The following is a 15,471-nucleotide window of genomic DNA, read 5'->3' as shown; positions in this document are numbered from 1 at the left end:
TTTTTCACTTTAGACTTTTTAATATTTCATACAGCGATTATGGTGCATTCAGGAACCCACCCCTCCCAAACCCCCCTAGGAAGGCCCCTGCCCTCCCACCCCATTTGAGGGCCCCAGGGTTTAGAGTGAAGGGGAGGTAACCACCCATCTGGAGACTGACCCCAGAGACTGTCCCTGCCCTGCCTCATCTTCCCCAGGGGTTAGGGGGTAACGCCTGGGCACCCCCCCCCCATGTGCCCCTCTGTCCCTGCCTGTGCACATATACACACTATGGCTCCTCGCTGAGTTGGTCAGTTCCTGGCAGGGCCCCTACTCAACAGCACCGAGTGGGACGGAGGCAGGAGGGCTGGGCTAGGGAGACCCTGAGAAGGAGGCCCCTGCTATGGGACTGCAGGAGGGAAAGAGTGGGGGCCCCCCACCTCATCCATCTCCCAGAGAGTCTCCAGTAGTCCCCAAGTCCCCCTGCAGCTGGGGATGGCAGGTGGGGGTCGGAAGGCGAGTGGTTGAGGCATGCTTTCCCTTAGCTGACCCCAGGGTCTGGTGATGGTCAGGCTTTTGGATAGGGGTTGTGTCCCTGCCATGGAAAGGCTGGGAGCGGGGCTTCATTGCACAAAATACTGTGGGAGGGCCACACAGTGGGTGGGGCCCAGCCAGCCTGTATACAGAGATATTGCATTTAAAAAATGAAAACCTCATTTAAAATAATTAAAAAACAACAATGAATGAAACAAACAAAAAGAAAAAGGCCCACACAACATGAGGCAGGTGGGGCAGGCAGGAAAGCAGACAGGGGAGCCTCAGACCCAAGGCATCACCGTGTCTTGTCTGAGTCGAGATCCCCAGCCTGGGCTAGCTCCAGACCCCTGGCTTGCCGTGGGGTAGTGGTCCTGCGGCGGGGGGATGGGGGGGGTATGATGGGGAGGGGTATAGGCCTGGCCTCAGTGTGGGAGGCTGGCATGGCCATGCTGTCCGCCGGCAACTACCGAGACAGAAAGAGAGAGACACACACAGACAGACAGACAGACAGACCAGGCGAAGGAGCGATGAGAACTTTGTTAGCACCCAGCAGACAGGCCAATGGGTGGGCCGACAGGCCAATGGTCGGGTGTTCAGACAGGCAGCAAGGGACATGTGGGCAGGCGAGCATGAGTCAGGCAGGTAGGCAGGCAGCAAGCAGGGAGGATGATGCAGTTGGGGGCTGCCCTGTGAGGGGTATGGCATCCCTCCAGCTGCTGCCTGCTGGGGCCTCGGTCTGTGGCTTAGAACTCGGTGTCCACCACTCGGAAAGCTGGCCTGCCTGCAGGGGAAAGCAGAGCAGATGGCTGTTGGTGAGCAAGCAGGTAGGTGGACGGGGCAGGGAAGAGGGTGAGGGCCACACGTACCCTTACCTGAGTCAGGCATTGACGAAGACCGAATGCTGGCCTCCTTTTGTAGCTGGATCTCCTTTAGTGCAAATATGGAAGTAGCTGTGGGTGGAGGAGAGACAGGAGTGGAGCATGACCCATGAGGCCACCTAGGACCACCTCCCATGTGGCCCCATCAGGGAAATTAGAAAAAGTTGCCCTTTCTTTGCGAGCCTTGACTTTCATCCGTCAAATAATCCCACACACAAACCAGCTACAACCAGGGAAAATGGAATACAGACTATTACATGACACCAAGAAATCATTAACTTTGTCAAGTGCGACAGTGATATTGCGATTACCACCTGTAAAGTCTAGACAATGGATGGTGTTTGGGATTTGATTGAGATTAATCCAATCAAATTTTAGCGTGATAATGGTATTATTGTTATGCTTAAGAAAATATTTCAGAGATACATGCTGAAATTGTTTGTAGATGAATGATGTATCTGGGACTTGATTCAAAATAATCAGAGTGATTATAGATAAAACCAGACTGGCCATGAGTTGATCACTTGTTGGAGTACCTGGGGACTCACCATATTATTTGGTCTAATATATAAATATATCTAACTTTAAAATGTCCATATTAAAAAGTTTTAAAAAGTCAGACATAACGGAACACGCCATGTGACTCCATTTCTGTAGGGTACAAGGACAGGGAAAGCGTATCTATGCTTTAGAAGTCAAACTAGTGGCAACTCTAAGAGGGGATGCCAGGAATAACTGAAGGAGAAAAGAGGGCACTTTAGGGGAGCTTCTCACATCCTATTTCTCGACCTGTATGCCGGTTACACGGGTGTTTAGTTTGTAAAAATTCATTGTGCTATATGCTTATGATCTGTCATTTCTCAGTATCTATTTCACAACATTTACTTTTTTTTTTTAATTTTTATTTATTTATTTATTTATGGCTGTGTTGGGTCTTCGTTTCTGTGTGAGGGCTCTCTCCAGCCGCGGCAAGTGGGGGCCACTCTTCATCGCGGTGCGCGGGCCTCCCACTATCGCGGCCTCTCCCGTTGCGGAGCACAGGCTCCAGACGCGCAGGCTCAGTAATTGTGGCTCACGGGCCTAGTTGCTCCGCGGCATGTGGGATCTTCCCAGACCAGGGCTCGAACCCGTGTCCCCTGCACTGGCAGGCAGACTCTCAACCACTGCGCCAACAGGGAAGCACCCATTTACTTTTTTTTAAAAGGTAAAGTGATGTTCCATTGGTTTTTATGTACGTTTGAAAATTTCCATGAAAGGTAAAAGGAACTGAAAACTAAAAAACTCTTCTGTAATAAACAACACATCACACACGTGAACAAGGGCATACCCCCCACCCCACCCCACCCCACCCCACCCCACCCCACCCCACCCGAGGTGGCAGAGCCAGAGCCCAACACAACCTGCCCAGCTATCTGCAGCAGTCCTCTTCCCCAAAGCCCCCCACCAGCCGGTCCATTCCCCAGCTCCACTCACTGTCAGGAAGTTTGTGGATCCGTTCCCCCAGACTGAGGAAGAATGGATGTTTCATGGCATCTTCTGCGGAGATCCGATTGCGACCTTCAAACTGAGTGTGTGTGTTGGGATGGGGGAGTATTGACACTTTAAACAAGTAGGCTTCTCTTCCTCCCCGCCCCAGACCCTGCCCCTGTAGCTCCCTGTTTCCCCACACCTGGAATCCGCTAGGCCCCAAGGCTGGCCCAGGAAGATGGTCTCACCTGCAGCAGCTTGGTGAGGAGGTCAGCCCCGTCGCTGTCAAGTCTACCACAAGGACAAGGGGACCTGTTTTAAACTCAGTTTGGGTACTCTGGTCCCTAACACCCACCCACCCACCAGCCTCACCGGGGTGCATGGCTCAGAAGGGCCTCAGCTCGGTACTTGGGGTAGTTGTATGTCTTGAACTCTTCATTGGACAGGATGCCCGGCCATGTCTCCTCAGTTGGGGTTCCTGGCGGGGAAGTGGAGTTATCCTAAACATCTCACAGGGCCTCCCTGCATGTCCCCACAGCTCCTAGGGCTCATGCCTCCTCACCCAAGATGCGGAAGATGAAGTGCAGCTGTTCCTCCACCGTGGAGCCCGGGAAGAGGGGCCGGCCTGTGGCCATCTCATAGAAGATGCAGCCCACACCCCTGGGCAGGGAGGGCACAGTGAATACGGAGGTAGTTGGCCGGTTGGCTGTTGTGACCAAGCCACCCCCCTTCACCACATGGCCCCTGCCACACTTCGACCTGTCCTCACCACATGTCAATCTGAGTGGAGTAGTCTGTGGACCCGAGCAGGATGTCGGGGGGCCGGTACCACAGTGTTACCACCTCATTGGAGTAGGTCTTCGTTGGAATTGACTTGGCCCGGGCCAGGCCTGGTAGGTGGAGAGAAGGGGCAGCTGGGATTGAGGAGGTTGCGGGCAGTCTGGGGGAGAATGCAGTTAGGACTGAGGGCATCCTAAGCAAAGCCTGGAGGGGCTGAAGGGGAGGGACTGAGACTAGGTGGTTGTGGGGAAGGGGGAGGCTGGGAGAGTAAGGCTGGGGGATCACTGGGAAGAAGGCAGAGGCCAGGGGTACCAAAGTCGGCCAGCTTGAGCTCTCCTCTCTCATTGATGAGCAGGTTCTGGGGCTTGAGGTCTCGGTGTAGCACCTTCTGCCGGTGGCAGTAGGCCAGGCCACGGAGCAGCTGGAACAGGAACAGCTGGGGACCCAGGAACGGCAGGCAGAGGTCAAAGAGTATCCAGCAGCCTGACCCCCAGCAGGCACTGCTCCCCCTCCCAAAGACAGGCACTGAGCCCAGAGCCTTGTCTCACAAAAGAGGATAGGGTCCCAATGCCCTCCAAGGGCTCCCAGCAAAAAAGCCAAACGGGAAAAGTCTGTTTCTGGGAGATTTGTGGGATGGAGTGGGTGAGTGGGGGGCCCCCTTGTGCCCCTGCTTCCTGCCCCACACCCACTTTCACGTTGTGCATGTTGATGACGTTCCCACAGTCATCCAGGTACTGCTTCAGGTCCTTGTCCTGAGGAAAAAAGAGCAGGTAGAGGAAAGAGGGTCACATCCTGTGGCTCCTGGCCATCTCCCCACCTCCCCCCGGGACCCACTGCCACCCAACCTTACCAGGTACTCAAAGACAAGGGTGAGGGACTTCTCTGTGTGAATGATGTCGTGTAGCGTGACGATGTTGGCGTGTTTGAGGTCCTTGAGCAGGGACACTGCAGGAAGCAGGGGGGTGGGACAGGGGAAGAGTCAGGGCCCACCCTCAGAACAGAGGCAAGGAAGAGGACCAGACCGGGTCGAGCCCAGGTGGCTTGGGGTGGTGGCTCACAGCCACCGGCTCTAACCCACCTGATACCAGGAAGAAGGTGTGTCCCCAAGTTCCAGATGTGGAAACTAAGGCTCAGAGAAGAGTACAGAGCAAGAACCTGGGATTGCAGCCCCAGGCTTATGTGACACTAGATTTTCACAACCAGTTTTTGGTTTCTGGAAAGCGCCCTTGATCCAATCCTCAGTACACAGACCTGCAGCTTCGTGTGAAAATGAGTTTGCACACTCAATTACTATGCAATTCAGATTCATTCCGTGTGAAATTCTGACTAGAAACTATTGTGTCAAGTAAACTGGTGAGCACTTTCAGGGATATTCTCAGAACCAAAGCAAGCACCCTGCTTTACAATTCGCCTGCCTCTTCTCCACACAGGAAGATTCCTGGTTACCCTGATTTATTATCTGGATATGTGGGTGATGGGCACTTTCTCATGAAGCCCAGAACATCAGGAGGGAAGTCCCAGAACCCCTAGTCCCTGTCCTCACTATGGGTGTGTGTGTGTGCGTGTGTGTGCGTGCACGCGCACACCATGGGGAGAGCCCGGGAAGCCTGGGGCAGATGGGATGGGGCCTGTACCTTCTCGGATGGCGGTACAGGGTGCCCCCTCTTCGTGTTCCAGTCTGATCTCCTTGAGTGCCACGAGGTTGTCTGTGAGCTTGCTTTTGCCTTTGTAGACGGTGGCATAGGTACCCTGGAATGTGAGAAAGAGTGACAGGAGACGAGCTATGAAGCTGCAGGGAGTTCCCACTGACCCCCAGCCCTACCATGGGCCTCCTGGCTGTCTCTCACCTCTCCCAGCTTGTCCAGCTTGATGTAGGTCTCCAGTTTCCCAAAGCCAATCTCAGACTGTGGGGCAAAGGAGGCAGGCTGAAGTAAGCTCAGGGGAAGGGACTGGGAGGAGGAAGAGGAGGAGACAGGAAGAGAAGATGCTCACCAGGCTGACACGGCGGAGGCGGCGGCTGAGGGGCTTGTCGAAGATGGGGCTATTGAGGGTCAGCTTCTCAAGGTAGCCCTCGGGCAGCCGGATGTCGGCTGGTAGTGATAGGCGCTTGTTGATGTCCTAGCAGGCAAGATGGGGGAGAAACAGGACCATGAGCTCCAACACCCCAGGTCCGACCCTCTTTTCCAGCCCCGCCACTGCCCGGACAGGGGGTTCAGCACCTCAGTGGAGATCTTGCGTGGGGGATGGTTGCGCATGCGCACCCTCACTGGTGACTGCACCTCATCCGAGGACGTGGCTGAAGCCTGGTCACTTTCCCCGTCAGACCCCATCTTCAAGTCCTCGTGTACAATCTCTGGTAGTGGGGACAGGGGGAGGGCAGGCCGGGTGGGCTCAAAAGCCCCAGGACAAATCCCCCCACCCTCCCGTAACACATTCCCTCATCACACACGTATGCACATGGCCCCCAGAGCAGCCTGGAGTCCCTCAGGGAGAGGGTGGGAAGGCCCAGGGAGGTTCACACAGGTCAAGACAGGTTGAACTGGGAGGGCAATAGTCACCTAGTGGAGCACCCCGCGTCAGCGGCGAGCTGAAACTGCGGCTGGCCCAGAGCCAGTGGGCAGGCAGCAGCAGAAGTAGCCAAATGCCCTGGGAAGGCAGGCCTAGGGCAGGCAGGTGCCAGGAGGCCTGAGGGGGCCGTCACAGAGCGCAGGAGAAGGGCAGAGGGAGGCTTGGGGCAGCTGTGGCAGGCGGGGCACCCTTCCTCCCCGCTGAGGCCTGGGCACAAAGCCAAGGAAAGGGACACAGATGGACAATAGAGAGAGGGTGTTGAGAGAGGATGGCAGAGATGAGGGAGAAAATGGAGAAAGGAAAATGAAAATAACGCAAGTTTAAGAGGAACTCGGTTGGAAGGCAGCACCCCTGGGACCAGTCTGGGAGTGGGAATGGTCAGTGGACCCACCTGGTGCAGAGCTGAGTGGGCCCCGTCCAGAGCGAGGTTCCCCAGAGGCAGCATGTGTGGGGCCCTCTCCAAGGTCACTGCCGCCGCCACCACCACTCTCATCCAGGCCTATCTGTTCAGGGGCACCATTGGTCTTATCTACACCTCGGCCCCCTCGGAGTGTCATTGACAGCTGCCGTTTGATCTTCTTCATCCGATCCATGGCGACCTGTGCAGGGGATGTGGATGCGAATGGGTCCCACATTAGCATCTGCCTGACACCCATGGGCCCCCTAAAACCCAATGACAACCCAGTGAGGTGCACTAACATGAACCTGTGTCAGTGCCCACCCAACCACTGTGGAGTCCTGGGACCACTCAGGATTCCTGGAAACCTGGCATGGATGGAGACCCTTGTCAGTGCCTGCCACCTACGATGACCAGCCCCAGGGCACCCTGCTCCTAAGGAGCCCACCTGGGTACTGAGGCTTGGGTGGCTGGCTGAGGGAAAGGGCCCAACTGGTGGCGTGTTGGCTTCTATGGGGGTACCCTCACTGTGGGAGCAGAGGGCTCCACAGCAGGCATTCTCGGGTGCAGCAGCACTGATGGACCCAGCCATTGGTGTGGCGGGGGGCTCGCCCAGGACGCCGGATCCACTGACACGGCCCCGGGCACGCCCACAGAATGGCATGTTCCACTGGCACCAGCCCACGTCACCCCCAACTGCCAAGGCGGAACGCTCCCCGCGACCACAAGGACCCTCCCGCCTCCCCCAGCAGCCATGGTCAAGGTGGCTAGAGGACTACCCCACTGGGCTACCCAGGTGAGGGGTGCAGGGAGAGGGAGGGGGAGTCCTGCCCAGACCCAACCACTGGGTGGGGTTGTGAGGGGATCTAAGTCTACCAGCTGTCCTGAGAGCTGCTGGAAAGGTTCCATCAGGTTGAACCCAGATTTTACCAGATTTTTACAAGCCAAGTCACATTTCTCCTCTACTTGAGAACGTACCACATGTCCCTTATCACCCCAAATAAACGTCTCAGTCCTTAATGTGGCCCACAAGGCCCCCATTCACACCATTACCTCTCTGGCCTCACCGCCCCCTCGTTGCTAGTTGCTGTTCTGCAACCGCACCCAAAAGTCCCACCTCAGGGCCTTTGCAGTGGCTGTTCCTGGTACTTAGAAGACCCTTCCCCTAGATTTCAAAATAGCTCACTCCCTCATCCCCTTCAGGCCATTGCTCAAATATGACCTTTTTCACAGATAACCATGAATAACCCTATTTAAAAGTGCAACCATTCTGAGCCCCCTCACCTTGCCAATTACCCCCCCCAGCACTTATCACCTCCTCAGAAATGACACCATCTAGTTATTGGTTTCTTTATTCTTTACCGTCTGTCTCCTCACCACCATAACTAGAAGATCAGCTCCGCCAGGGTAGATTTATGTCTGTTTAGGTCACGGCTGTATCCTGAGGACCTGGAACAGTGACTGACACAGAGTAGATGCTCAAAAAGTGCTTATGGCAGAAATTAATGAAGCAGGGGGCTAAGGGCCTAGGACCAACATCTGTCAGGGTGAGCAGGGTGAGTCCCTGCTACTCATGAACAACCCCAGACAAGGTGGCCCAGGGACACTGGTATCAGCAAGAAGATGGGGCTGCTAGAGGGAACGGGGCCACCAAAAGGCTTAGGCCGGCCTTCTTCTGCTTCCTCCTGGGCTCTGGGCCAGCAAGGAGGGGGAAAGACCTGGCCCAGGAACCATCTGGACTCACAGCAGGGCCTAAGATGGCCCTGGGCCCAAGGGAAGTGGAGCTAGATAGGAGGTTGAGGATGAGGCTGGGGCTGGATTCGAAAGAGAGAAGTGGGTCATCTGTTACCTTGAATTCAGGTGCTTACCCTAGCGGTCCCCACACCCCACTTCTGCCTGCCTGAGCTCATCACCCCCAGAAGGGGTAGAGGGGCCAGCCTAGCAGAAAGACCCAGTAAAGAGGATGAAGTCCATCCAAAGAACCCAAGATAACAATAACAAAAAAAATCCTGACCCAGGAGGCTGAACACTGGACCTGAGGCTGAGGAAGGTGAAGCATGGCCAGCCCCCAAAGACTGTTTTCCATACGTCCATATGGCATGGATACCCAGCCGCTTTGCCTGTTGTGGAAGGGAATGGGGGAGCTGGGGGGACTGTAAGTAGGGCTGAACGGAGGATGAGGAAGGAACCCGAAGGAGCCATGGGTCCATGACCTCTAAGTGGTAACCCCAAGGGCTGGACATATTCCAGAGTTCAGTTTTGGGGGGATTTTAGGAAGATAGGGTACAAAATCTGTGTATCATGCAACGCCCCCAGCAGGGGGACCCTGGACAGGGCCCTGTGAACAGAGACACTTGAACATTAATCTGCAGTAAAACTTTTAAATATCATTTCAGTTTTCTGAGATTTTTAGGTTTTAGAATACTGAAGGAGCAAGAAACTGGATACACAACCCCACTCAGAAAAGGGCACATGTCCGTCTTGACCCCCTGAGGGGATGCTTCCATCCTCAGAATACTTCCACACCCAAGAATACTCACCACCTCACATCACACCAACCACTGAGGACACAGTCACCACACTCTACTAACTCCCACAGGAACATACCATCCTCATTCTGTTCAGGCACATCTCATAAGCACACACTGGATGGACTCTCACAGTGTCCTGCTTCCTTCAGTACACACTGGACCCTCAAGAAGGCTTCTCTGCATTGTAACTGCCAGCGGCACCGCAATTTCCCTATTTATCTCTAACCCCCATCAGCACACAAAGCCTCAACAGAGCACTAAGCTCAGTTAGCACACCACTGGCCCCTCTAGGTTAACTCTTAGCACCACATGCTGCCTGTTATCTTCTCCACAGCACTCACTGTTCCCCCAACATGATTCCGACCCCTATTAACATGCACTTGGGACCCTCTACAGCAGTAGAGGGTAACCCACATTAGCACTCACTGGACCTTCACACTACCCTGAATCCCATGAACACAAAGTGAATCTTGCAGATCCCTGACCTGGTTTTGCCCACACTCAGATCCCTCCACAGCTATGATCATCACTAACACATATTCTGGTCCTCCCACTACCCTGTCCCGCCATATCCCATCAGCACAGGCTGGACCTTCACTTCACCCTGACCCCTATTAGCACACACCGGGCCTCACAGTGCCTCCCCATTACCACACCCTGAACCTGTACTCAGCCCTAGTCCCCAGGGACACACAAACACGCTGTTCTATAATGGCCTGACCCTCATTAGCGCACACAGATCTTCATTCAGCCCAGAACCCCATTAACACACTTCAGCTCTCCATGGCGCTAATCCACTTTAGCACACCTAGACCGTCACACGTTCCTGTCCTTCATTTCTCTTTGTTTCAACTCCTCCACAGCTATAACCCCTGTCGGTTGACAACTGGATCCCTTCACAGCCCTGATCTTCCTTATTGTACACAAGATCCCCTCCACAGCTCTACCCTCCATTAGCACTCCTGGAACCTCAACGCACCTCAGTCCCCCAAGAACACACTGTCTTCACAATGTTCAGACGCTCATTAGTATATTCCAGACCTCATACTGCTCTGATTCTCCCCCCATTGGCACACATTTAAGCGCCTCCATGCCTCTAAATCCACATTAGTAGTCACTAGAACTTCATATATTACCCTGCTCCTTCTTAGGGTGTCCTAGAGTCTCACATCCCTTGACCTCATGGACCCCCACACACTGATCTCACACCATCTTGATGCTTAATACACTGAACCTCTTACAGTGCTTAGATACTTCCCTCACCAGCAACCCCCCAACCCCCACACACATATATCCACAACTCTGATACCCATTAGCACAGGCTCAGGTCTTCCACTACTCTGCCCCCATTAGCACATACTGGGCCTCATACTACCCAGACCTTTATTACCATATGCACATACCCTCGAGAGCTATGACCCCCATTAGTACCCTCTCAACACTGGAGTTCTTCCACTACCCTGTCCTCCATGAGCACACTCTGGACCCTCACACCCCGCAGTCCGTCATGGACAAATACACAATATTAACACCATCCTGACCCCCCCCCCTTACCACACACAGGGCCTCAGAACCCCGATCCTACTGGCACACCTTCTGGTACCTCTACCACCTTATCCCCCCAGTAACACACACGGGGCCTTTCTACAGCTATAACCCCATTTGCATATCTCAGCACTCCTCCGACGTCCTCTCCCTTGTTATACATCCTCAGGTCCCTCCATCGCCCTGCACCGCCCCTCCGTTAGCACACACTGGGCCTCAAAACCTTACACAGCGGTAAGACTTATTACCACATGCTCCGACCCCTCCACAGCTCAGGCCCCCGTTAGCAAACCTCGAGTCTTTCACCACTCTGCCACCCATTTACACACCCTCTGGTCCTTCGATTACCCTGCTCCCCATTAGCACCCACAGTACTTCCCATCCCCAGCTCCCAGACCAGGCCCAGGGCGGGGCCAAGGTCAGGGAGGCCCCAAATGACCCCCGGCCCGGCGCATTCTGGGAAACTCGCTGGGGGGAGGGGACACATGCCAGCAGTGCAGCCCGGCAACGCCCGGGGTCTGGGTTGGTTCTGCAGGAGGAAGGGCAGCCCCCACCCCACGCCTCGTGGACGCGCTCACCGGCGGGGGCGCGCGAGCAACCTCAACGCCGCGGGGCCGGCGCGGCGGCGCCTGGGGCGGCGGCCCGGGCTGAGGCCGCGCGACCTCCTTCTCCTCCTGTTCGCCGCAGGCGCCCGTCCCAGTAGTCTTCGGCCATGGCTGCTGGGCCCGGGCCGCCGCCGGCTGAGGAGGAGGAGGCGGCGGCGGCGGCGGTGGCTGAGGCGGAGGCGGCGTCCCGCTTAGCCGGCCATGAGCTTGGCCGCTGCGGGCGATGCCCCTGGGCTCGCTGGCGCCGGCTAGAATCCGAGAGCTCACGGCGGCTCGCGGTTCAGAGCCGACTGCTCGCGGAGACGCGGCGGATCCCAGGGCCGAACAGCCAACGGCCCAGCCGCTGCGCGCGCCGCGCTCCGCGCATGCGCACGCACGCGCTGGAAAGGGTGAAGTGGGAAGGAGGGGACTCACCTCGGACTGCATGTACCAAAAGACCCGTCCGCAGCGGGAGGGGGCGCGGCCATTGCGCGCCCACTGGGGAATGTGGCGCCGGCCCTGGAATGGCGCCCGGGGGGAAGTGTAGAGGTTGTTTAGTACTCAGTTCCGATCTTGCTAGAAGTTTGCTAACGCTGAAGTGGGCAGCAGCCAGTGACCAGCGTGCCGGTCACCACTCGGTCCCCCTACTCCGTCTCACTTGGTACATCCCCATGATAGCAAACGGGACTTTTGGAAGGAGGAAAAAGATAAGGCAGTCAGTCCTAGTCCCTTGAGGTGCCTCCGGAGGCAGGGACTTTAAAGGTTCGCGAGAAGATGACTTTTCTAGGAGAAGCGGCCTGGAGAATCACTGGCCTCTACCACCTTAGATAGGACAGAGTCTAGCCCCGCCCAGCTGCTCCTCCCCGACCGCGAGCTCTTTCCCACTGTGAATGTGTGCGGCCCCGCCCTTTGAGTTTGTCGCCCATCCAATCGGATTTGCTCCCTGGGGTGAGGCAGAGCAAGAATAAAGGGCGTGGCCTGGCTGGAGAGGCGTGATTTCGCTGTCCCGGCCACGCCTCTGCCAGGTTTTCATTGGTTCCACCGTCGAGGGGGCGGGGCCTCCTTTTTGTTCCCTTACAATGGGTCGAACGTCTCGCAAGGTGATTGGTCAAAAGATCGTTCAATCGAATTTCGTCCCGCCTTTAACCCCTCCCATCTCCATCAGCAAAGCTCACGGGGTGGAGCCTAGGCTGAAGGGAAAGACGGACCTTTACAGGGGCGAGTGCATTACTACGCATGCTTGGGACTTTGGGTTGGAAGGGGTGCTCTTCTCCGCCTCACGGGAGGATTTGCACCCTAAATTGGGTTTTACTGCCACCTCTCAACTACCTCTTCTGGCCCGCCGGAGCCCCGCCCATGGCTCCCCCTGCCCCACCTCCTGGGCTCTGCGGTTTTCATTTTATTTATTGGGCGCCTGCTGTGTGTCAAGCACTGACAAACCGACCTAATCCCTCACCCGTCTCTGCCTGCAAAACTCCTACACTATCACCAAGCCCAGTTTAAATGGCAGCAGACTCCGTCCGGCAAGCCATCTGGAACATCTTTACACGGCACCCCAGTCCAAAGCCAGCTTCCCCACCTCTTCTGGGCTTCCCCTTATGGTACCCTTGGTCACACCAGTTCATATTAACGAGGATTTACCGGAGCATGTCGGGAGTGGAAATATTTGACAAAGACAAGAGTCCACCTCGTGATAGATGATCGCGTCCATCACTTCCCAGAGCTCATCTCTTAGCCTTCTCACTCGGCTCCAGTCGTACTAGTATCCTAGCTGTTCCTGAATAAAGCAGGCACAGTCCAGCCTCAGGGACTTTGCACTTGCTGTTCCCTTTGCCTGGAATGCTCTTTCCCCAGATACCCACTTGCCTCATCTTTTTCCAAGTCCTTGTTTCAATGTCACCTTCTTCATGAAGCCTTCCCTGACTCCCCTATTTAAAAATGCCTACCTGCACCCCCCCATCATTCCCCAGACCTGGCTTTACAGATCTTCTGAACTGCACTGATCAACTTCTAACATACAATTTACTTACTGTGTTTATTGTCTATTCTCGGTCTTGCCCTAGCAAAACGTAAGTATGCGCACACGCGCATGCACACACACACACACACACAACCCACCCCAGGACAGGGATCTTTTTTATCTGTTGCTGTCTCCAACACCTACAATAGAGCCTGACACACAGTAAGCAGTCAACAAATGTTTGTTGAATGCCTGATGGTAAATAGTTCTAGGCAGAGACAAGAGGAAGCAACCTTGTCCCACTCTGTCCTTTGTGCCTGCTGTGTGCAGGGGGCTCAGTGCAGTGACCCAACCCTTGCCCACTGAGCCCTGGTGTTATAATGGTAGACAAAGATGATAGAGAAGTAAAATGGCATGTGTGGGGAACTAAGATGCAACCAGAAAACATGGGTTCTTGATGAAGAAGCTGTTCTCAAACCTTATGCAAATTAGGTAGCAAGGGGATCCAGGAGCTGTGGTGGTGAAGAAAGGGACAGCAATGTCTGGAGTCAGGAGGTGTAATGGTGGGGGGCGGGGGGATACAGTGAACAAGGTCTAGAGTACCCATGAAGGCCCCAGGATAGTAGAGGCAGAGAAATCAAGTTTGTGTGCAAGCCTCAGATGCTGAGGTGGAAATGGTGGAAACAGTGGACAGAGGTGCAGAGTTTGGGGGTACTCTAGAGCAGCAATAATGGAAAAAGTACCTGTGGTGGGAAAACCTCTCCACTTGACCTAGATAGCTAGCATCACCACTAAATGGATGCCAGAGATAAAGCACTTCAGTCCCTAATGTCCTGGCGGAGAATGAAAGGAAGTATAGAAGGATGAGGTCACCCAAACAGAATAGGCCAAGAAAAAACAAGTAACCAGAAAAGGACTTCCCTGGTGGCTCAGTGGTTAAGAATCCACCTGCCAACGCAGGGGACACGGGTTCGAGCCCTGGTCCAGGAAGATCCCACATGCCGCGGAGCAACTAAGCCCGTGCGTCACAACTACTGAGCCTGCTCTAGAGCTTGTGAGCCACAACTATTGAGCCTGTGCGCCACAACTACTGAAGCCCGCGTGCCTGGAGCCTGTGCTCCGCAACAAGAGAAGCCCCCGCTCGCCGCAACTAGACCGCACGCAGCAACGAAGACCCAACGCGGCCAAAAAAAAAAAAAAAAGTAACCAGAGGGAGGTGGGGCAAGGGCATATGCTGTGCCTGGAGTCTGGAACTGGCCCAGGAAGCAGCAGATGTGGGAACAGGCTGTGATGGGTGACAGGTCAGGGTCAGGCCAGTTTGTGTGATTCCCAATACTTGGGTTAGAGTGAAGGAATGAGGGGTCTGTTTCTAAATGGAAAAAGTTGGAGTCTGGCTGGGTGAAGGACAGAGGTATGAGTGGCTTCCTCAGGCACCAGGTGGCCAGTCCGATTGGTGCTTTCAACTGTCTGAAGTGCTCAGCCGAGACCAAAGACGCAGTGCGGGCAGTTCTGCCGTCCTGGTGGGGCTTGTGGTGAGCCTCCTACTGCCTGCTCCAGCCAATCAACAACCCACAGCCGCTCTCTTCTCACAGGTGGGAGGCCTCAGGACAAGCAGACCAGGCCCGAGGGACAGGAAAGAGGCTTTTCCTTTACAGATGTTCTCAGCCAAATATTTTCATCAGTACTGCAAACTGTGCACAAACACTGGCATTCCTCAGTCCAGCAGAGCTGTTGAGGCCCCTCTGCAGCAGGGAAGTTGAACTAAGGGCACCACAGGCATTCCTAGCACTGGGAACCATGATGCTAAAGGCCTGTCCAGGGTCTGAGTGCCTCGGTCCAGGCGGGAAGGGATGTGCCCCAAGGACATAAGCCACAGTGACCAAGCCCTGGCCGACTGGTTGCCATAACTTTTCCCTTCACAGACGGGGGACAAGGTTAGAGAAGTTAAAGGACTTGCTCAAACACTACTCTTAACTACCTTTCAAAATCAATATGGCAGGGAGTTAGGAGCTAGAGATGGAGAAAGTGAATTTGAACCCACCTCCAGTGAAGTCACAAGGACCTAGGTACCTGCTCTCCACAGCTTCACTACTGCCTCCATTTCTTCCTAAGCAGGAAGGGCAGGAGGAAGACATGACAGTTCCCACATTTTCTCTGCCCAGGAAGCTGGCAACTGGGGTGAGGCTGAGCCCTTCTGGTTACTATCTGAACCAGACAGCTCCAGGAAGTCCCTTCTTTCCCTGGA

At 55.1% G+C, this 15,471-nt stretch overlaps 1 protein-coding gene across 4 annotated transcripts; it reads right to left on the bottom strand.

Moving 5' to 3' along the window:
* Nucleotides 1-12,116, bottom strand: CDK16 (cyclin dependent kinase 16). Of its 4 annotated transcripts, none has more exons than XM_036839640.1 (16): nucleotides 11,702-12,116; nucleotides 6,601-6,808; nucleotides 5,861-5,994; nucleotides 5,634-5,759; nucleotides 5,489-5,545; nucleotides 5,276-5,390; nucleotides 4,492-4,586; nucleotides 4,331-4,393; nucleotides 3,954-4,077; nucleotides 3,631-3,751; nucleotides 3,424-3,521; nucleotides 3,234-3,339; nucleotides 3,110-3,152; nucleotides 2,868-2,958; nucleotides 1,389-1,466; nucleotides 1-1,297 (listed from the first exon to the last, which is right to left on the bottom strand). In XM_036839640.1, the coding sequence occupies exons 1-16, from the start codon at nucleotides 11,711-11,713 to the stop codon at nucleotides 1,260-1,262; spliced, it is 1,509 nt and encodes a 502-aa protein (XP_036695535.1). In that variant the 5' UTR covers nucleotides 11,714-12,116; the 3' UTR covers nucleotides 1-1,259. The 4 variants fall into 4 exon arrangements, with proteins under 4 accessions (XP_036695535.1, XP_036695536.1, XP_036695538.1 ...); XM_036839641.1 differs by lacking the exon at nucleotides 11,702-12,116 and adding an exon at nucleotides 11,261-11,659; XM_036839643.1 differs by lacking the exon at nucleotides 11,702-12,116 and adding an exon at nucleotides 6,200-6,416 and having other exon boundaries at nucleotides 6,601-6,742.
* Between the last annotated feature and the right edge of the window lie 3,355 nt (nucleotides 12,117-15,471).

Source organism: Balaenoptera musculus, chromosome X (genome assembly GCF_009873245.2).
Source record: "Balaenoptera musculus isolate JJ_BM4_2016_0621 chromosome X, mBalMus1.pri.v3, whole genome shotgun sequence".
Lineage (NCBI taxonomy): Eukaryota > Metazoa > Chordata > Mammalia > Artiodactyla > Balaenopteridae > Balaenoptera > Balaenoptera musculus.
The sequence above is the reverse complement of the archived record's forward strand: the minus strand, read 5'-3'. Positions and strand labels throughout refer to the sequence as shown.